The 21,729-nt window shown below is 53.2% G+C and overlaps 2 protein-coding genes across 2 annotated transcripts; one reads left to right on the forward strand and one right to left on the reverse strand.

The window, feature by feature from the left end:
- Positions 1–248: 248 nt before the first annotated feature.
- On the forward strand, positions 249–8,487 carry TGME49_230950 (hypothetical protein; the record flags this gene model as incomplete). The annotated part of the gene is made up of 4 exons (XM_002367955.2): positions 249–5,906; positions 6,345–6,499; positions 6,884–7,218; positions 7,916–8,487. The coding sequence occupies 4 exons, from the start codon at positions 249–251 to the stop codon at positions 8,485–8,487; spliced, it is 6,720 nt and encodes a 2,239-aa protein (XP_002367996.2).
- Positions 8,488–9,273: 786 nt separating this feature from the next.
- TGME49_230960 (splicing factor 3b, subunit 3, putative) lies at positions 9,274–20,882 on the reverse strand (the record flags this gene model as incomplete). The annotated part of the gene is made up of 16 exons (XM_002367956.1): positions 9,274–9,921; positions 10,083–10,184; positions 10,776–11,015; positions 11,620–11,698; positions 12,042–12,181; positions 12,748–12,873; positions 13,294–13,359; positions 13,992–14,120; positions 14,444–14,548; positions 14,754–14,938; positions 15,384–15,528; positions 15,951–16,063; positions 16,565–16,700; positions 17,550–18,949; positions 19,439–19,705; positions 20,552–20,882. 16 exons carry the CDS (start codon positions 20,880–20,882, stop codon positions 9,784–9,786), a joined length of 3,702 nt encoding a protein of 1,233 aa, XP_002367997.1. The 3' UTR covers positions 9,274–9,783.
- Positions 20,883–21,729: the final 847 nt, after the last annotated feature.

Below are 21,729 nucleotides of genomic sequence, written 5' to 3' on the forward strand. Positions count from 1 at the left end.
CGTATCACAGCTTCACAGCCTAAGGCAACTCTTCTCTTTCTTCCGCTTCTTCTTCCTCTTCTTCCTCTTCTTTCTCCTCTTTCTCCTTTTTCTCTCCCTTCTCTTTCTCTCCCTCTTCTTTCTCTTTCTCCTCTTTCTCTTCTTTCTCGTCCTCCTTTCTGTCCGTCGCTTTTGTGTCTTCTCTGTTGACTACTGTCCGCCGCGGTTCCCAAAACTGGCGTGCGCCTGTCGCGCGAGCGGGCGTCACAATGCGGGGGAGACAGCGCGGAAGCTGTGCGGGGTCCCCGTTTCTGCTGGTCTCCGCTTTACCTCAACGCGGTGCTTGCGACGAAGGGCAGGACGAGAGCGCTGACTTGGAGGCTCTTCTTGTTGCTCTCTCGCAGCGCCGAGTCGCGTCCACTCCCTCCTCCACCCAGCGGCGAGGCGAGACCGAAAGGGAAGAAGAGAAGCTCCCCCAGCTAAAATCGCCCAGCGGCTCGACACAGCCGCGCCACGACGCTCGAGGGTCGACGCATGCAGTGCTTGAAGAAGTCATAGCGCTGTTGAACGACGTGAGGAGACAGGGGGGACGGGCGATCTGGCCTTGCGGCGGTGCCGGAGACACAGCGGAGACAGAACAAGGAGAACAGGCTTTGTTTCGCCGCGACCTCGCCTCTCTCTTTCGCCACTCGCTGCGGCGCTGCTCAAGAAGAGCTTTTCTGAGCGACAGAGGAGCTCCCGCGTCTCCATCTTCAGCTTCCCTTCACTGGACAGATGGAGACGTTCTGCTGAGGAGACAGCTGCTAGCGGTGGCTGTCGGCGCCTTTCGAGCTTGGCACACACAGTCCTCGAAGGAGCGACAAGAAGGCAAGCGCCTTCGCGAAGACGACGATGAACAAGGAAAAAACTTGCGCCATGCCCCCGGACCCATGCAGACCCAGGAAGACTGGGACCTCCTGTTCGCCACCGCGACCGCAGTCCTCGAGGCAGTGTACATACACCTCATCGACTCGGGGGCGGCGCCTCAAACTTCCGTGGAGCTGGTGGAGGCTTCTTCGCCACGACCCGCGGGCGTTTTGGGAACGACTTGCAGCGCGCCCAGCGATTTCGAAGAAAGACACGGTTCCGCATTAATCCATGCAGCTTCGTCTTTCGGATCTGGAGGTTTTTCTGAAACGACCGTCTTCTCGTTTCTCGGCGAACGGACCTTTCCGCCCAGCGCCTTCTTCGGAGCTCTGAGCGTCGTCTCGCGCGTCTTGCTCGCAGGCCAAGGGTCTCCGACCCCGCCTCTCTTCGCGCCCAACCTCCGCCGACGCCGCGCCTCTGTCACTGTTCTGCTTAAACTTCTCTCGCAGCTTCTCCAGGAATGTTGGCGTCTCTGTCTCCCTTCTTCCCCTTCTTCTTTCTCTTCTTCTTCTTCTTCTGCTTCAGCGTCTCCTGCCGTGTTGGCGGAGAAAAGCGCAGGTGCGGGGGGCGAGGCGGTTCGCCTGCTGCAGCTGCTCCAGCCTCTGCTCGTGACCGGTGCGGTGTACGTACACCCGGTGGGTGCGGGTCCGGCGCGCCCAGGTGTACGTACACCTGGGAGTGACGATAGCGTGTCTTCGGCTTCGTTTTCTTCGCCTTCTTCGCGTTCGCGGTGCGACTCGTCGGCCTGGTCTTCGGCGGAGGAGAGGCTGAGTGGAGAGTCTCGCGCTCGATGCGGGTCAGGACGGAGGGTGCGAAAGAGCGGAGGCGACCGAGAAGCGAAGCGAGATAAAGAGATGCAGAGTCAGGGCGCGAGGAGATGGAAAGGAGATCTGGGAGAAGAGGACGCACCGTGCGTCACGGGGAGGCCGAGCATGTTGAAGCCGGACCGACAGGTGCAGAAGAAAGCCGCCGAGAGGAACAGGCGAAGCCGAAGAGATCGACAGAAAGAAGGCGTTCGAGAAGACGGGCACAAACTCCGTCTGCTCGCATTCGCTTGTTCGCATATCCTTGTCAAACTCGTCCCCAGAACTCTCTTCAGATCCTGGCCTCTCCTCCTCACGACGCCGCACTTCAAAGTTCACGTTCCCTCTTCTACCAGTTCCCGTTCTCTCTCTTCTCTCTCTTCTTCTCTCTCTTCTTCTCTCTCTTCTTCTCTCTCTTCTTCCCTCTCTTTTTCTCTGTCGTCTTCGCTGTCTTCTTCTTCCCTTTTGTCTCCTTCGTCGCGACTCGCGCGTCGTCCGTTGACGGCGGAGAACGTCTCTCGTGGTCGGCAGAATGCGAGCACTCGCGTGGAGAGCCGGCGGTCGTCTGCGGTGTCCTTGTTCTCTCCCGGGGCCGGAACCTGGGCTCTGAGTTTCTTGGTGCCGGAACAAGCGTCGCTGCGGTCGCCTGTTTTTCTGCTTCTGCTGCAGCAGCAGCAGCTCTGGGGCTTCGTCGCGCGCCTTGACAGAGACGCGAAGGTGCGACGGGCGGCGATCGACTTCCTAGTGGCTCTCCTCGAGTTCTCTCCGCTGAAAAGCTGGCCGGCCGTCCCCCTCGAAGTCGTCCCCGCTGTTCAGAAAGACACCTTGCGAGCCGCTGCGCCCTCGCTTCAGGGCGTCGTCGCGAGTGCAGACTCCGTCTCTCTGCCGCTCCTCATGAACAAGGAGTCTTGGAGGTGCATGCAGCTGTGGAGGAACCTCACAGAGAACCCAGACGATCCGTCGGCCTCCAGAAGGCCTCTTGGCAACGACCGAAGCCCTGTCACTGCCTCATCATCTCTGCCGTCGCCTCTGTCGTCGTCTCTGTCGTCTTCGGTTTCGCCTTCTCTCTCTTCTTCTCTGTCTTCGTCGTCTTCGCGAGCTTGTGGGGGACAGGAGGGCGACGCGGTACGGGGAGTCTCGGCGGTCGGCGCAGGAGCCTCTCCGTTTTCTTCCTTTTTTTTTCAGAAACGCGCGCGACCCTCGTTCAACTCGCTGTCTGGAAACGTCTTGACTTCCGTCCGTCTCGCCTTCCTTCACCTTTTCGCTCTCTGCGAAGAAACTGTGGCCGCCGCTGCTCTCGCCACCCAGAGCCCTTGTCGCGCCGATGCTGATACACGCTCTCAACGTCCTCCCCACAGGTCCACACTGGCGCCTCCACCCTTGCCTCCGTCTCCTTTGTTCTCCTCGTCCTCGGTGTCCGGTGCTCCTGAGGAAGGCGCCGCTGAAGAGACGCTGGGAGGCTCCTCAGCGATCGAAGAGTCTGCTGAGTTGGCGGCTGCATGCTTTCGCGCCCTCGCCCGTCTGGTCTCGTCTCTGCCGCTGTCCGTCTTCCGGCCGGGAATCCTTTTTGCATGCATGCGACTCGCAGCGCCTTTCTTGTTCACCCTCACGCTCTCGCTGGAACACATCTCGGAAGACGCGGACAGCACATCTCCTAAATTCCCTGTCCATTCACCAGATCCTCTGTCTTCCGCCGCTTCTTGTTCGCCTTCTTCTTCGTCTCGTGATTATTCTGTTGCAGGTGTATGCACACGGGGCGAGGTCAGGGGGTGTCGCGACAGCCGAAAGACGGAGAAAGAGGGTGGTGTCTCCTCTGCAACAACGTCTGGCCGAGAGTACGAGCTGTACCTGCAGTTTGCCGCGAATGTTCGACAGACGGTGTCTCTTTCCTCTCTCGGTTTTCTACTTGCTTGTGCGAGAGAGGCTTCCCCGTCTTTCACCCGCCGCGAGCTGCGATCGGAAAGAGGCCCTCGTTCTCCCGCTGCCCCGACAGCCGCAGCTTGCGCCGAAGACGCCGGAGACGACCAGGCAGAGCAGGCAGGGAGAATGGAAAAGCGCGGAGATGAGGCGACGTTCATGCGCGAAAGTCTCCCCTTCGCTCTGCACCCGTCTCTTTTGTCGGCTGTGAGCCTTCTCCTCACAGCTCTCCTCTCGGTCAGGCCGTCGCGCGACGAAGTCCTGGAGGTCCTTCTTCTCCCCGTTCTTCTCGAGCCGCAAAAGAAGAAGCGTTCCAGCCTCGACAGCTGCGCCGGCAGCCGGGCGTTCGCTACCTGCGCAGAGGGACGCAAAGGAGCAGCGGAAGACGAGAGAAGAGAGCGAGCGAACGAGAGTCGACTGCTGAGTGAGGAATCGGCTGAGGCGACAAGCGAAGCTGGCTCTCGACCTCGGAGCCCCGCGACAGAGAGAGAGCCCCCCGGAGAGAGAGACAGGCGAGGAGAGAGCGTCGTGTGTGGGGAACTGTCGAGTCGAGCGGCAGAGGAACTCGGTCCACGGAACGCGGAATGCGAAGAAGCGCCGCGGCTCGCAGACGTCATTCTCCTCGGCTTGCACTACGCCTTGAGTATCGACAGAAAAGAAGGGTGCTCAACTCGGCCAACGGACCAAGTGGAGAGAGGTAACGACAGAGAAAGAGACCCAGAAGGAGAAGACGGGAGAGAACAAGAAGGAGGAGAACACGAGGGAGAACAAGAGGGTGTGGGAGAGCGCAGTGTCGTTTTCCACAGACGCGCCGCAGATGTTCTCCTCGCTGTCGTTTTGAAGATGGCGAGGACGTATCCTTTCGCTCTTCTCTTTCCGCCGTCCTTTCGCGAGATCAATATTCAGAAACACACCGGCGCCACTCTACCGTCAAGCGCGACTCAGGAATGGCGCGGCCATTGCTTATCCACGACAACGAGTTCGTCCTTCTCTTCCTTCTGTCCTTCGTCTTCCAATTCTTTCTCTTCTTCTTTCTCTCCTTTCTCTTCGGCTTCTTCTTTCCCCCAAGGGCCTGGGGCAACCGGGCGCCGGTCCGCGTCTCGGAGCTCCTGCTCCTTGTGCCGTTCTCCTCTCTTGGTTGTTTTAGCGGAATTGCTGTCGAGCACATGCGTTGTTCTGAAGCACCGCGGCTTCCAGCTTGCAACGGACCTCCTCGCTGCTCTTCCTTCTTTACCGCTGTCACACGCTCCTTCGCCTGTCTCGCAGTCTTCTTGTTCTCCTCTGCCCTCAACTTTTTGTTCTTCCTTGTCTTCTTCCTCTTTCTCTTCTCGCGATTTGAGGGATACAGCAAACGCGGAGTGTGAGAGAGAGGCAGAACGCCGGCGAGGCTGTTTGCTCGAACTTCGCATGCACATTCTTTCTGTACTCGCTTCGTTCCTCTCCGCTGCACTTCACCCTAGACAGAGAGGAGACTTGAGAGATGGCGAAGGCGAAGAAAGAGGAGAGGGAGGGAATACACGTCCACGCAACAGCGGGGAGATGGAGATGCGCGAGCGAAGCTGCAGGGGAGACAAGGGGGAAGAGCGACTGAAGAAAAGCGAGAAGAGGTTTGCGCCGGCGCATGCAGAAGGAAGCGAGAGGTCGTCGCGCGCCTGCGCAGATAGCAAACACTCTGCAGTCGAACAAGACAGAGAGATGTCTCGAGATGAAGCTACTGTGGCGGGATCCGCATGCGCAGCTCTCGCTCTTCTTCCCTTCGGCGACTGGATGTTTCTCAACTTCCTCACTTTCTCAACAGCGCAGGCACTCGCTTCCCTGTGCTCTCTCCGTCGTGGATGCCGTTCTGACCTCTTAGTTCCCCAGACTGCTAGAAGCCGACTCGGAGAAGAAGATCCAAGACAGACGTTACGAGAAAGAACAGCAGAAGAGAAAAACGAGGGAATCGAAGCGAGGAAAAATGAGGACGGAGAATTGGGTTCGAAGTCTGAGGTGCCAACATCTCGAGTTTTTGCCCAGACAGCTGCTGCTGCCGCGGCAAGTCGCTTCCTCCAGTTTTCTTCTCTTCTCCTTTTTCCTTCTGTTTCGCCGCCAACTTCACCCTCTCCGTCCACTGCTTGCGCTTCTTCGTCTGCTGTATCGGGGTCGACAGAGAAGGCCGGTTCTTGCGGATGTCGCGAACGGCGAGGAGATCTTTTTGCAGGCCGCCTCGCGTGCCTGTCTGCGTTGCTTCAGCTCGCAAGAGAAGAGGACGTCGAGCTGAAAGTCGCTGCGGCCAAGGCCTTTGCAGAGGCCGGCGCTCCTGTACGAAGCGCGGGGGAGACACACGACTTTGTGCGAAAAGCTGCGAGTCCGGACCAGAGGGAATCCCCAGATAACCAAAACTCCTTCAAGACAAAAGAGACAGAGGAGACAAGAGAGACAGAGGAGACAAGAGAGACAGAGGAGACACGAGAGCTGCAAGCAACAGAGGTCGAGGCAGATTGGGGGCGACGAGAGGAACGGCTGTTGATGGAAGCGCTAGGAACGTTTACGCAGCCGTCTCTGGCATGCAGCCGCAATGAGGGTGTCGCGCTTGCCTGTTTGCGAGCTGTTGGCTTTGTCTCCTTTGGGCTACACTGGCGGGGCTCCTTAAGTGAGAGCAGAGACAGCGAGGAGACAGTTGAGAGCAGAGACAGCGAGGAGACAGCCGGCAAGTTTCTTTCGGAAGGACGGGAAGGAGTGGTTCAACTTTTACGCCAGATTCACTCTGTGCTTCTGGGTGCCTTGGGAGCCGCTCTGCCGTCAGAAGAGAAAGAAAAAAAGTCTGTGAAGGTGCAGTGGAATGCCTGCTACGCCGCTCGGCTTCTCTACAGCAACCCAAGTTTCCGCCTTCTCGCCGGACCCAGCCTCGACAGGTATTTTCAGAAAAACACCCGTTTTGGTTTTCTCGAAAAGACGGCGTTCTTCCCCGAACAGAGTACATTCTCTCGTGAAACTGCATTTGCTTCTCGAAACAGCAACTTGATTTTTTTTTCGAGAAAGACCATCTTTACATCGACGACACCGTTCATGCTCAAGAGGACATACTATACTGCGCATGCTGCTGTGAACGGCTCCCTCTTTTCCAACTGTTTTCAAGGCTGTCCTTTCTTTTCGTTTGTGTTGACGCCGCGTTTGCGAGTCTGAGGAAGCTCGATGACTGAGGCCTCTTGCTACAGGCACGACACAGATGGCTTTCGCCGAGTTTTTAAACGCCTGCCGTCTTCCTTGTTTTTCTGTCGCGGATCGTGTGTTCTCAGAGCTCGCTGTGACCTTCTTCTCGCCCTCGCTTCCTGTCTCGGCGCTTCCTCTTCGTACAAAGTACGTATCCACGCTGCCGCTGCTCTCCGATCTCTTTTTGGTGACTCCGCTCCTTCTTCTTCGTCTCCTCCTTCTTCTTCTTCGTCTCCTCCTTCTTCTTCTTCGTCTCCTGCTTCCTCCGCTTATTCGTCTTCTTTACTCGCCGGGAGAGCGACATTCGATTCGCAGAGCGCTGCGTTAGCGCGCGTGTGGGAAGCCGCTGCATGCGCTGCCGGGACGACTTCTGGAGATTTCTCTCGCGTCGCAGGAGACGCGCGCGCATGCTCGCAAGAAGGTATAACGGAGAAACCAACAGAATCTGCAAAACGCTCCAGAAATCACAAAAAACCTATCTAAAGAAACTTACAAAACTATATATATCTATATGCATACATGTACACCTATATGCATGTGCGTGTGCCTAGAAACACTCATATATGTATATATATATATATATATATATATATATGCGCATGTAAGTGCCCAGGGCTATCAATATATATGCATATATATATATGTATATATATACCCATATATATATATAGGTAAGTGTGTTTTTGTATAATAGTTCTGTCAGGTACATTGTCTGCGTGTGAAGACGCTCAGAGAAACGACAAGCAATCGCTCTGTAGGTTCACTTGTGCATCCCTCTTCATTTACACACCGATATTTGACATATATATCTATATATATCTTCATTTACACACCGATATTTGGCATATATATCTATATATATCTTCATTTACACACCGATATTTGACATATATATCTATATATATCTTCATTTACACACCGATATTTGACATATATATCTATATATATCTTCATTTACACACCGATATTTGACATATATATCTATATCTATATCTATATCTATCTATCTATCTATCTATATATATATATATATGTTTATATGTTTATATATGTTTATATTTGTATGTGTGTGTGTTTGAAAAGTGAGTTCTATGTGTCTTGATGCGTTGTTGTTCTAGAGGCTACATCGATGCAGCCTGTGTGGGTGAAAACCGAGAAGGACAGTGTAGAGATCCAGCGCGTGAGTCCTGCAGTGCTGCGGCGCTACCGCGAGCAACTCGTACACCAACTTGCGCTGCTTGTGTCCTCTCCACGCCTGAGCGAAGAGACCATGGCTGTGCTCTCGGAGGACAGAGAAGGCGGAGAGATTCTTCGAGAAGAAGCACGCAAGAAGAAGGATCTGAGTCGAACCACCTGGACCAAGCTCGCGGCACAGGTACTCAGCGACGGAGACGCATGCGGAGGAGAAGAAGAGAGAAAAGAAGAAGAGAGAAAAGAAGAAGAGAGAGAAGAGAGAGGAGAAGAGAAGGAAGAGAGAGAAGAGGAGAGAGAAGACGAGGGAGAAGAAAGAAAAGAAAGGGGAGAACGAGAAGTGATCGAGAAAGACAGAAGCGAAAAAGACGCCTTGACACCCGCCCGGAGAATCCAGATCTCTCTCCGCCGCACTGCAGCAGCGGGGCTTCCTGTACCTTTGCTGCGGACCTTTTCAATAGAGAAAAAGACAGTGGTGACACAGTCTGCTTTCCATTAGCTCCAACCTCAACCTTATTTATCTTCACTCCATATCTATAGATTTATATATATATATATATATATATATATATGCATACGCAGAGGTGTAAAGGTAATATTTTGTCTGGGGGGTCTCTTGGAGATCGTTCGTTTTATCTGTTTCTCAACACTTCGTCGCAGGTCGGGAACTTGGGCATTTCAACATGTTTTTTTAGAGTCTGTCTGAGGCGCATGCATTCTGCGGTAGACATCTCTCCCGCGCAGCAGGGGCTCTTTTTCGGATGCTTCACAGTGCGCCGAAAAAGGCGGAAACCTGCGAGTGACACTGAGAAATTTCCATGAATGGAACTTTGCTCTCCGTGCGAGTGTCTTTCGAGATCGCTCTCGCGTTTCAGAGCTTTCCGAGAAGGCACACGAGCCAGGCAGAGCGCGGAGAGTCGATATAGAAATCTATGTTAAAACCTGGAAATTCATACAAAAGGATACACAGGAATATATTCAAACCTGTCAAGAGAAATGTGCACACAAATGCATATTGATATATATATATATGTATATATATATATATATATGTATATATATGTATATATATGCCCAGTATTTCTCGTTTCACCGAGGACGCGTTGTTGTTTCGCCTTTGGTTTTCGTCTGTGAAAAGGACTTGTAAATCGTTCTTTTGACTTTTCCCCCGCCTGTATGAAGAGGTGTCAAAGTAGCGAGGGAAGGAGGGAGGTTGCGTGGAGAGACGCGCATGCAGTGGGTGTTCATTTTCTCCAAAAGCTTCCCCTTTTTTTTGGGTTTCTGGGAAGTCTTCTGAGCACAGTTTTCCGAAACAAAGGCCCACGACAACCCCAGCCAGGTTTTGACAATCCTCACAAGTTGGCACACTCTGAAAAAAACAACACCCTCCCCGTTCAGACGAACGGAGCAGGTGGGGGATGGAGGGCGCCGAGAAGAGAGAAGAACGGAGGAACCTCAGGCAAGTTCGACAGGAGAGAAGACGCGGTTCCTCCGAAGACAGGGCGCATGCAAGACGCAGACCATGCTCACGAACGCATCACAGAAACGCTTGGAGCCGAGTGTGCTGTCCCGACAGAACAACGCGCCAGGCGACCCATAGAGAATCGACACAGGCCATCTGCGTCCGCTCTCGGCGCACAGAGCGCGCAGTCCACAAAATGCCCGTGTATCTCCACACAGCCGGAACTGTGGAAGAGAAAACACGAGTTCCAGAAAACTGAGAACTTTGTCGCTTTCGAGACAGCCCATCGGGTCTGCGTGAACAGCTGGGGATCCCGGCAACTGCAACGCCTCGCTATAGAATTCTGTTTCTGATGTCTTCAAGATGCTTCAGAATATCCGCGGGGGTCTTCTCGAAATCCTGGGCAATCCGCTTCTGATCCTCGTACGGCAGCAGCGCGTAACTTTCACATAAGTCGCCGTCCACGGTGTTCTGCAGAGAGAATGCATGCAAAGGAAGTCGGGGAATCTCGCTTTCGAACGACAGCAGATGACACTCCAGGACCTTTCGCGTTCGAGAGAAGAGACGCATCCCTCCGCGCTTCCGCTGTCCACGGAAACGGCTCTCTGAAAGACAAGAAAGAAAAGTCTTACCTTTGCGGGGTGGTAGTAGGAACGGAACATGATGTGCTCGCGGCCCGCGAGAGGAGGTTTCTCAGACCGCATGACCATCTCCAGATGTGTGAAGAGATCCAGCTGCAAAAACGAAAGAAGTGAACAAACGAAAGGCAGGGATAAACGAACAGAAATGCAGAAAAGAAACCAAGAGACGAGCAGCGAAGAAAGAAGAAAACCACGTTCAAAGCCACAGAAAAAACATGCAAAAAATAAGCAGAAAAAACATGAGAAACAAGAAGAAATGGACAGAGTCCGAAAAACGAAAAAGAAAAAACACAAATCACCGAAAACGAGGCGAAAATAACAACAAATCGCCTCGCAGGAATGACGCCACCCTCTGTTCCCAGCGGCTTTCACGTCGTACACTGGGCGCCAGCGGTTCCGATAAAAATTAAATTTTCGTCTCCTTAGGAATCTATGCCGCTAACAAGGTGAAGCAAAATCGAGACTTGTCATCTGCACATATAAATATACACATACGTACACAAGCAGGTATGTCCATCTCATATATAAATATTTATATATATATATATATATATATACATGTATATATATATATATGTATATGTATATGTATTTCTGAATGTTGTCTCGTCGCTGGTTAAGCGAATATCCCGAGACAGAGGGACAAGTTGAGAGATGAATGTGGAGGTTGTGTGACTCTCGTACTTCGTGTTTCGTGAGGAAGGGAGAGAATGACCCGATGGAGCCCATGATCGTGCCATAGACGATGCTTTCAGAAGCAGCAGAAGTGAGTGTCGCGCGCTCCAAGGCAGTGACGATTTCGCCGATATGGAAGTGCAGAAGAGACTGCAATTTGAAGCATTTGTCCGTCAGGTAAGTGGTATCGCCCCGCAGACGCAGACCCGTCGTATCGCCTAGCTCGTCCTCCTTCGCCTCGCTCGGGACCTAAACAGGCAGAGCCGCAGGAGGTGTGGTGACGGAGAACGCGTCGAGCGGCAGACAGAATCGGACAACGACTGAAAAGCGCGGAGGCGGACAAGAAACACAGAGAGCGACAGAGAAAGACGCAGGCGAAACGCGTGCTAGCGAACACAGAGAGAGAGGACCAGACAGAAGAAGAAGGAGAAGAAGGAGAGAGCGAGCCACAGAGACACAGAGAGAAGCGCAGTGGCGCTGAAGAAGAGAAGCCGGCCAACGGATCGAGCAGCGCGTCGTTTGGAAGCAGAGAAAGAAGAAAACAACAGGACCGCGCGAGAGAGGGGGGAACATGCCGAAGAACAAAACCAAACGGCGAAACAAGAGGAACGTCAACGCGGTGTTTGATTCAACGTCCTGCTCACCCTCCCCCCCTGTTGCGTTCGTGTGCTTTCCATTTTCTCCTCTTGTCCGCTAGCGATGAGAAACACCAAGTTCACTTTGAGACTCCCTCTCGGAAGACCCATCGACAGTTGTAGAAAAGAAACCACACTCTGGAAAAGATTGCTCTCGCCTCAGCAGGATAGGACGAGCGCACTGCGAACGGAGAAAATCTGTAAAACGCCTAGCTCACTCGGCAAATGAAAACGGAGTCGAATTTGTCCGCCGCCACGAAGGTGTGGTAGTCGAGCACTTCGCCCTTGGTCAGCCATCTGCGTACAATGCGAAAGAAAACGAAGCACCCCAGCTCGTCTCCAGCCTGACCTTCTTCCTTGTCTTCATAAAACCCATGCAAACACAAACTCCTCTTTTCGTTCCATGCATATACGTACACACATATCTATGCATACTGTATACGAACACTCACATATATATATATATATATATATATATATATATATATATATACAGATATATATGCATATATATGCATATATATATATATATATATATAATTATATATACATACATGCATTTACTTTCAGATGAAATTTCGTTTCTTGAACGAGCGTTTCACGGGTTGGATAGATTTTTTTTCCATTTTTTCTCACTTACCGTGGAACGACATCGTCTGCAAGAACGTAGAAGAGGTTTTCGCTGAGGCGGTACCGCATAACGTGAACACTCTCTCGGACGTCGCCGACGAAGAGTCTGTCCCCGGCAACGCGAATGAAAGCTACGCCACAGGGCAGATTCTGAAAAAAAATCAAATTTTTTGAATAAAGCGAACATGCAGCGACACACATGCCCCTGCGCCTCCAAAGAGCCCATTTTCATGCATTCTTTCTCCGCCAGAGGGAAAGAAATTCAGACTTACTTCTCTCGCGACGATAGTCTAAGTCTACTGTATTGGCCTAGACGGAGATGTAGTTCTCTGTGCGCTTCGCGAGATTTCTCTGCAGCTGTCTGTTTACACAGCTTTTTATGTCTCTGTATGTATCTATATGAAAATACAGATTTACATCTCTCTAGATACATCTCTACCTACGTATCTATGTCGATCTGCCTGTCTAGATCTAGATCTATCTCTATCTATCAATATCTATTTTACGATCTATATCTATCTATGCAACTACACCTAATGTTCTTGGTTTTTTTTCTATTTGTCCTACCCCACCTTTGCGTTCCCTGCTTCCCTTTTTTCACCTTTCTCCTCCATTTTCGACCATGTCCTCTTTCCTCGTTCTCCCCGTTCTCCCCTCTCCATTCTCCATTCTTGTTGTTCTGTTCCTTTCGTCCCTCGTTTCTCTCCAGGCTGTACCTTGTACTCGCACTTCTTCAGCAGGCGCTTCCTCCCCAACGCGTAGAGACGCAGTTTGTGCCCGACGCCCGCGAGCAGCATGCCTCGGAACGCAGTCAGCGCCATCGGATAGTCTTCTACAGGAGTCTGAAAAGCCAAGAAAACCGAGAAAAGACGCGAAAACAATGAACGCAGAAAACAGAAAACGCCTTCAAAGAGCGACGGAAACCACGCATCCAACCCGGAAACGAAAAGGAGAGAAAACGAGAGATCCAGGGACAGGCGCAAAAACATGCACAAAGAGAGACAAGCAAATATCTTTACACGTTTAAATATATATATATATATATATACTCTATATATGTAGTCTATATATATATTATACATATAGTGTATATATATGATATATATGTCTATATGTGTATGGATATAATTAGAGAAAGACAGAGGATGTATCCAGATGACGATTGGATCGAAGAGAAGAGAAGCGAGAGAGAGGGAGAGGAGGAAGAGAGGAAGCAAGAAAAAGCAGACGTGGAAGGAGAAAAGGCGTCATTTTCATCTTACGGAGTGGACCAAACTGAGGGAGAACTTGTCGTCGTATGAGAAGACTTTGATGGACGCGTGAGGCACCTGTGAGTGGAGGCACACAAACGCAAAGACGAACTCTTACGCTCCTTCCTTTCTTCGCCGTTCAGAGCCTCGAGTCACAAAACCATCACGGGTGAACATACACTCTGCATGCTTTCAGGGGAGCAGATCTCTCTGGGACTATGCGCTTCGTTCATCGCTTGAAAATTCGCATTCCTCAGTCTCGGCTCGTTCTCTGTGGTCATTGTTCGCACACGACGATCCAGGGAACTTGGAAAAATATATCCTAGACAGACACAGAGATGCGCTAAAAAGAGGTACACCGGTAGATACGTAGTAGACACCCAGACAGGAACGCGCATCACAAGCGGCTCAGAAAAGGGCATGGATAGGTAGATACGATACAGAGAACGAGAAGCACGCAGAGACAGAGAAGTAAGTGGATGATAAGTCCCTCCTTGAAAATTGCACAATTCCACAAACAAGCCTAGGTGTGTGTTCCTAGGTGGTCATTTAGAGAGACAGATCGACGAATGCGTCGAAAACGTAGATCTTCTGAAATGCGGTTCCTTGTCAACGTCGACTAGAGAAGCTGGGTTGGTTCTCAAACATTTTGCGGTTTCTGTGGTGAGAAACGGTTTCGCCATTTCCATGTCCTTGCGTGAGAACTCCACCTTTTTTGGCTTGAGAGTCATCGCCGTGACGGTGCCGACGACGAGGAGAGGCAGACCCTCCATTTCGCAGAAGCAGCAGCTGAGTGCAGCCTCGTCTGTCTCAAGAGACACCTTGTCGATGGTCATTGCCTGTCAGAGAGAAAAGAAGATCGAAGAAGGGGGAGAAGCAAAAAACAGTGAAAGAGTCAGCTCAAGCGTCGATGCAACGGACGCCAGATTGACACAAACGCCGCCTTTGCTTTCAAAACTGCCTCGATACGATCCACTCACGCCCTCAAGTTTCCTTCCTCGTTACTCGTTCTCCTTTTCGTCTTTTCTCCAGCTCGTCTCCGTTCTCTCTGTCTCCTCAACCTCCTTCTCTGCGCCTTCTCCCTCTTTCTCTTGATCTTCCTCGATCCCTCCTTCTTCCCCCTCTTGCTCTCTTCTCTCTCCCTCTTCCAATTCTTTCTCACCATGAGGGGGTTGACGATTCGAATGCAAGATCCCCACTTGCCAGGGCCTGCCTTGAAGGTTCCGTAGTGGTCTTCAGGTAGGTCTTGCTGCTCTTTCTCTTCCAGCTGAAAAGAAAAAACGAAGGGCACCGTGGACGTTCTACAGACACCGACGGCCTCCCGAATCGAGAGCAGACCTCTTCTTCTCCCTTCTCACTATCTCACCACTTCTCTTCCCCTTCTTCTGTCTCTGTCTCTCTTCTTCTTCTGTCTCGCTTCCTGGCTCCGCTTCGACGTTTCTCACACACATCCGTTCCGCCATCCGCCTCACCTGCATGTCGTCGGTTTCTTCCTTGTCTTCTTCTTCTTCCTGGTTGACCTTGATGCCCTTCAAGGCTCGGCGAATCTCGGCCTTCGTCGACTCGTCGTACGCGTTGTGGTCGGCCTCCACAATGGCGAGAGCCGATGCGCGGCGCGATGGGTCTGCCCCGGCGGCGTCTCCTCCCGCTTGCGACTCTGAAAAACCGTGACACAGAAGGTCACCGAGTGAACAGCCGCGCAGAGAAACCTCCCGCGGAAAGCAGAGAGGCGAGCAGAAACTCCGAGAAACAGGTTTCCGAGTGGCTCCTCAGAGACACAGCAGAGCGCGAAGAAGCCTACTCGAGAGAAACCGAGAGACAGCATTTCTCGGTCGCCGCCTCGATTTGCGCGACCGCGGTTCATCGCGCAAGCTCGCTCTCGTCTCTGGCCCTGTGAGGGAGCTCCGTGTTGAAGACGAGAACTGGCGCGGCTCTCGCGAGCCCCCAAGAAAAAACGAGGTCGACCTCACGCGGCCAGGCTTCGCGAAACCTCTCCTTCTCCCCCTCATCGGCACAGGGCGGGAGCGCCCACCGCGCCGGTCCGCCAGACTTCTTGAAGAAGAGAAAAACAGAAGAAACGCAACGGCGCGCTGCACACCTACCTGCCGCGGAAGGGTGAGGGAGAGCCGCCATCGCTCGCGGTGTGAACGAGAGCGGAAGAACCGTTTGCCCGAAAGTCTCGCCCAGTCGCTGGCATCGAAAAATTCGCAAGCTTCCACCTGCAATCGCGACGAAGCCGTCCGTGCACTGCAGAAGCGAAACGCACCCCGACGCCACACGCCAATTCCACTGATCGATAGACGCATGCATACACATCGTTCGCACTGCTGTAAAGGACACCACGGGATACAGAGAAACGCACACACACGCATATGCATACATAAACAAATATATAAAAATATATAAAAAAAATATATATTTATGAATATATATATAAATGAATATAGCCGTGTGCACCTCAGACTGGGTGTGTAGGCGTCTGCGTGTTTTACGTGAATCTGCAGAAGGTTGGGTCTGGATTCCGACCGCGTCTTGAGGAGAACGGATGCAAATACATGCCCTCCCCTGTGCAGATCGGACGCGTTCGGCGTTGAAGGTGTGTTTTCTTTAGAAAAACGAGCTGGAAGGAACGGTAAAAGGAGCTGCCTGCCTCGAATTGCGGGTCTCACCTGCTCAGAGCAGAAAGAGGCGACGCACTCGAGAGGATCGTAGTTGAGAGGTATGCAGTGGAGCTTGTGCTGGAAGGTGTAGCACAGCCACGACTTCTCACTCAGCGCCAGAACTGGAAGCAAACAAGAAGAAGAATTGTCTCCCTGTGTTCCTTCTCTTCTTCCCCTGTTCGTGCTGTGGCAGTGTGTGAGGAGTCCCCGGAAGTTTCTACCGTCTGAAGTCGAAATACATCCACCAGAACCGCGGAGTCCACATCTATCGGAGAGACACGGCCGAAAGGCTACCTGTCTCTCTCTGCACCGCCACTCGGTCGGTTACCTCTCAAGGGAACTGCAGATTCAACGAAGGCGCCTTCTCCCCTTACGTCTCCTTTCCTTCTCTAAAGATGTCAGACCAGAGAAGGACACTAGGAGGAGACGCACGCGAAGACGCAAAAGTCAGAGAAAAAAGATACGGACCGAGACAGGAGGGCGGGAAAGGGCACAGTAAGGAAGGGAAGCGAGAAGACACGCCAGAAGTAGACAGCACCGCATCAAAGGAGACACCAGATAATAGGGGGAAGCGCGAAGCGATAGGAGACGACGAAAACTGAAACGTGTGAACAGAAACGGACTTGCTGGTTGGCCCTGAAGGGTGACGGCGTGGAAGCGAACGGCGCGACCTCCCAAGAATCTGCTTCTCTGGTCTAGAAGGGTGCCGAGGACAGGGTCTACGACGCTGCGAATCATCACACCCGTATTTAGGCCGACCTGCGGAAAGCAGCAGCAGCCCAGGGGAGACAGAGAAGGTCGACAGCTGGCGGAACGTCTTTGAAAAGCAGAAACAGAAAACGCAGACGAAAAAGCACACCGTCGGAGAGAGACAGGAGGATTCCAGGACGCTCCAGATGCGTTTCAGCTTGTGCTTGCAACTCAGGGTCCTTGAACGTATGCCGTTCGGAAGGTCTTTCCCTCTCCCGTCTCCTTTCTCCACATTGACTCTCGAGTGGTGCTTGCTCTGCACAGGTAGAGTTTCGTGTCTCCATGTCTATGGTAGCCGAGATCGCCTCCATCGATATTTCTACCGACGGTCCTTCTCTACTTGCGTCGAAGGACCTCTCATCAAGTTTATCTGTCCACCTTCGTCACACGTCGAAATGTCTCTCTCTCTCCCCCCATCTCCATTTACGCGTCTCTCAATACCTCTCCATTTCACCTTTACTACGCCCAACTTCGCCGGAGCTCTCCCTCTACCCTCACGCGTATAAACACACATATATGTATATATATATGTATATATATATATATGTAGATATGTAGATATGTGATGTGCTTCTTTGAAGTTGAACGAAACGTTTACTTGCGTTCGTTTTCACACTTAAGAAAAGCCTTACGTGTCGAAAAAGGAGGCTCGTCCCTATGCATGTACTTTTAATTGCCCATATGTCACCCTTGTTTTTTTTCAGGGGAAGTTAGCAGGTATTTTCGTGTGGCTTTCGACAGTGTCGTTACACGCAGGAGGCGCAACAGACACACGCCTCTTCCTCCATTTTTTGGGTCTACACATTTTCTTCGAGAGAGACTTTTCCACGCGTCTTTGTCATGTGGAAGTAGCCTTACGTGCAGATACAAGACCCCGTTGTCTTGACTTTTGCCTGCGTCTGTCGAGTTCGCGCCTAGGCCAGTGAGCGTCGCGAGGCAGACGCTCTCGGGCGTCGCGTCGTTGGGGAGGAGCTGGGTGGACAGCTGTCTCAGGTTGCGGTCTTTCTCCAGGCTGAGGATGCGGACCATGTTGTCGAGTCCGCCGACGGCGAGGAAGGAGGCGCGGAGGCGACCTTTGGGGATCGCCTGCATGCTCATGCATGTGGACTCGACGTTGATGTTTCTTCGAGCGGTTTCGACGAGGGTGTGTGCGTCGTCGACCTCGAATAAAACGAGTTCTCCTCCCGCCAGCGAGATCACCAGCTGTCTCTCGTTTGCCGCAGCGGCTTTGATTCGGCGTCCGCCCGGCGCTCGCCACTCATTCACACGTTTGCTCTTGAGGATGTGCCGGATGCCTGTTTCGTGGACTTGAATGAAGGAGTCGTCGTACATGAGGGCGACGAGCAGCGAGGAGACGTTCGTGAGGAACGCGCTGTCGGTGACTTCCTCGACAGTGTCGCCGATCTGGAGCACGAGACTGCTACCATCGAACGCGACGAAGATGTAGCCATCGAACGCGTTCTGGTGTGACAGCTTGGTGGTCCAGACGGCGCGCGCGCGTCCCGGCAACTCGTTGTCCGCCATCTCCTCGACTCCGAGGCCGTGCTGGAGAATGCGGAGTGTGCTGCGCGGTCCCTTCCCACAGAGGACGTAGACCTGCGGGGCGCCAGTGCCTTGCGCATCCAAGACCTTCAAATCGGTGATTGGCGAGAGCGACTGGAGTTCGTCGACGAGCGCCAGGTTCCTCAGCGGGCGGGGCTTGAAGGCGATGATCGCCTCGCGACCCAGCGGATGCGTCGACGAGCACCGCGGATCGGAGGCGTCCGACCCAATCCCCGTGAACTGGTAGAAGAGGTGATTCCCAAACTCGGAAGCGACAAACAAGTATCCGGACTTGAGCACGCAGAGAGCGTTCGCGACCGGCACCGTGTCGAAGTATCGACAGACGACTTCCCGGACAACGCCTTCTTCGTGCGAGATCTCCACTTTGTAGATGTCGCCGTACTCGGTCTGGATGAGGATGAAGAAGAAGTCCTTCATGCGGTGCACGGCGAACGCGACGACGGCGAGGCCGCGGTCGGAACCTGTCTCCAGTCGCCGCGGAATCGCGCAGCAGATCTCCTCGTGATCAGGTTTCTTGTACAGCAAGAAGTTCCCGCAGCACACCAACAGGCCGCTCGGTCCATCCGCTCCGCCACCGCCAGGCACCGGAATCAAACAGTGAGCGGACGCCGGCACCGGCAACGTCGCCTTTTTGATCACATGGTTCAGACCCAAGTCCATTTCCCACAGGCAAAGCCCCTTCGGGACTGTGACGCCTGCGACGCGCAGACAACGCATGCCGCACCAAAACGGAGTCAGGCGAGAACACCAAGGTGAACCGCACAACGAAGGAGAGAGAGGAAGAACCACGGGAAGAAAACGAGAAAGTTCAAGAGGAAGACAAGAGCAAAAACAACAAAAACGTCAAAAACAGCAAAAACAGCAAGAAGAGGGAGACGAAGGCTCATTTGACTCAAGCGGAACGGAAGAACGACTGGAGATGCACACGGGGAAGAAGGCGGTCTTCCGCATCGGCACGATCCAGGACCCTCTCGATCGCGAGGTCCTTCGTGGAGACGACACTGCGGCACAGATCGCTAGGTGCCTTCCCCGTCCGATCACATCCAAAAGACAAGACGAGAGAAAAGAATCCTGCGAGGGACATACGCGGGAACCGAGAGCGAACACACGGCGCGCGGTGGAACGCACCTCCGGTGCTCAGATCTTTCGTCTCTCTTCCTGTTGCGTGACGCGTCCACGCTTACCGGGAGTTGCAGGTTTTCTGTCCGAGGATTCAACGTTTTGTTCGAGAGACGCAAAGAGCGGATTGTCGAACCCCATGTCAACTCCACACAAGTCATGGCAAATCGCGTGACTCTTGTGAGCCTCCAGTGGGCTGCTGATCGTCAGCTGAGCCTTGTTGTCGCGGTTGACAATGTAAACGAACTTCTGACGCTCGACGGCCGCCACCATCAGCGTGCGCCCTTTGGGGTCCACCGCGAGATACTCCCCGGGAACAACTCGCCGAATGCCTGAAAACGAGAAACGGAATGAGCCGAACAGAGAGGCCTGTGAGCAGAAGCGAGAGGCCTGTGAGCAGAAGCGAGAGGCCAGTGAGCAAGAAAGCGCGAAGAATGGCGACAAGGGAGGGAAAAACAAACGCAGAAAAGGAAGAAGCGAGAAGGAAGGAGAGCAGAAAAACGGAGAAAACGACAACCACGAGACTGAGAAAACAGTGACACAAGATGAGAAGGCGGCGACTGTGAGGCATGGAAACCACAGAGAGAAGAGGAGACGCCAAAAAAGAGTAAAGTGGAGAGCGAGATTCCAGAAGGCACACAACTTCCATTGACGGAGGAAAGCCCCGTGAGACTACCTTTTCTGTGGATCACACAAAGACTCGGAATTCCACGTCAACAGACCCACAATAGAGAAACTCGCATGATCCTCGAAGCATCCCGCCACACGGCGTCAACTCCGCCGGCTCTGCCCGCCGGTTCAGAGAGATGATGGGAGACAGCTTCGTTCGAGCATCTGTCTTTCACTGTATCACCTCCACCCACGTGGACGGGGGACGGAGAGACAAGTTTGCGCCAACAACAGAGAGCAAATCGAGCTGCCTCCACACTTGCACCGACGCGCTTCTTCTGCGCAGAATCCTCCGCGTCTATGGACGTCCAAGCACGAACAAGATGCATACCTACAAACAGACTCCAGTACGTACAGATTCGACACGCCACGGATACAGAGCCAGACAGACAAATGTATCTGTACAGATGGAGCGCCGAAAGGTCTTGTGCGTCGCGACCCCGTTGGTGTTCGGGCGTCGCTTTCAAATGTCGAGGTTTTCGCTGAAGCTTAGAGCTGTTTGCGCGCACCCGTTTTCCCGTAGGTTTCGCAGTGGACGCGCTCGAATTCATTTTTTTCCGCGGAGAACTGAACGATGGCCAGTCGGCCGCTGTCGCTGCCGATGGCGAGGTAATCTCGGTTCGCTCCCGTCAGACGGAAAGCGGCAATGGAGCGGATGATGCCGAAGACTTCTGTGCTCGAAATGGCCTGCAGCTTCCCCTGGTCGTCCGGCCGAAGCAGCTCCAAGACTCGGCCGCGCGAAACAACTACCTCCTGAGCACGAGGCGCGCTGAAGTTCCCCTGCAGAGCGTGGACAATCGCCGTCGGCTTCTGCAGGGTCAAATGGTAAAGGACAGGCATCGTGAACAACGGGAGAGACGATGGAAGCGCAGTGGAGAGGAGGGAGAGGTGAAAGAGACGGAGAGGAAGAGAGGATGAGAAGGCAGCGAGAGAGAGAGAAGAACCGACGCCCGTGCACGGTTCTCTTGTCTCCAGAGTGGGGATTCTCTCCCGCTTCTTGACCGACTCTGGCGCGCGTTCTCTCTTTTCTCTCGCAAAAGACTCCTCTCGCGCCCTACCGCCGCGGCAGCAACAAGTCTGGTCTCTTGCAGCGAGCGCCTCCGTCGAAGTGATCTGAACCGGACGCGAAGGTGAAAACGCAACGCCGAGCCGCGTGAGGCCTCGTTCGCCTCTCTTCAGATCCTAGACAAGCCAGGCAAACTATCGCGAACTGTCGCAGGGAGAAAACGAATTCATCAGAGACAGCGCGGGCGTGGAGAACAAAGAACGGACGATCGAGGAAGACAGTGTGGACGAGGGCACAGTTCCGGCCTCGAAGAAAGGGATTTCCTGTAGAGCACGAAGGTGCATGCAGGGGAAGAACGAGGGAGAAGTGACAACCCCGCGGGGGAGGAGGGAGTGACAACGGACGACGGAGGAAACCGTTTAGAGTTTCCGGAAACGGGCTGATTCTGAGCCGCGGCAAAACGCAAAGTAAGAAAACGATTCGAAAGAGTCGAAAGCAAGCGAAGAGGTCAGCGGACCGTTCCCGACGACAGCCGCAGACAGAGGCCTGCCGGATGGCGGAACCGTTTTCCTCCCGAGTACGTGAACAGGAAAATACGACGACAACGGGGAGGTGCGAGGAAGAAAGGAGCAGAACAGCCTCAGAAGACAGCAGACAGAATGCCGAGTTTTGTGCAGGAAA

This window comes from Toxoplasma gondii, chromosome VIII (genome assembly GCF_000006565.2).
Source record: "Toxoplasma gondii ME49 chromosome VIII, whole genome shotgun sequence".
NCBI lineage: Eukaryota > Apicomplexa > Conoidasida > Eucoccidiorida > Sarcocystidae > Toxoplasma > Toxoplasma gondii.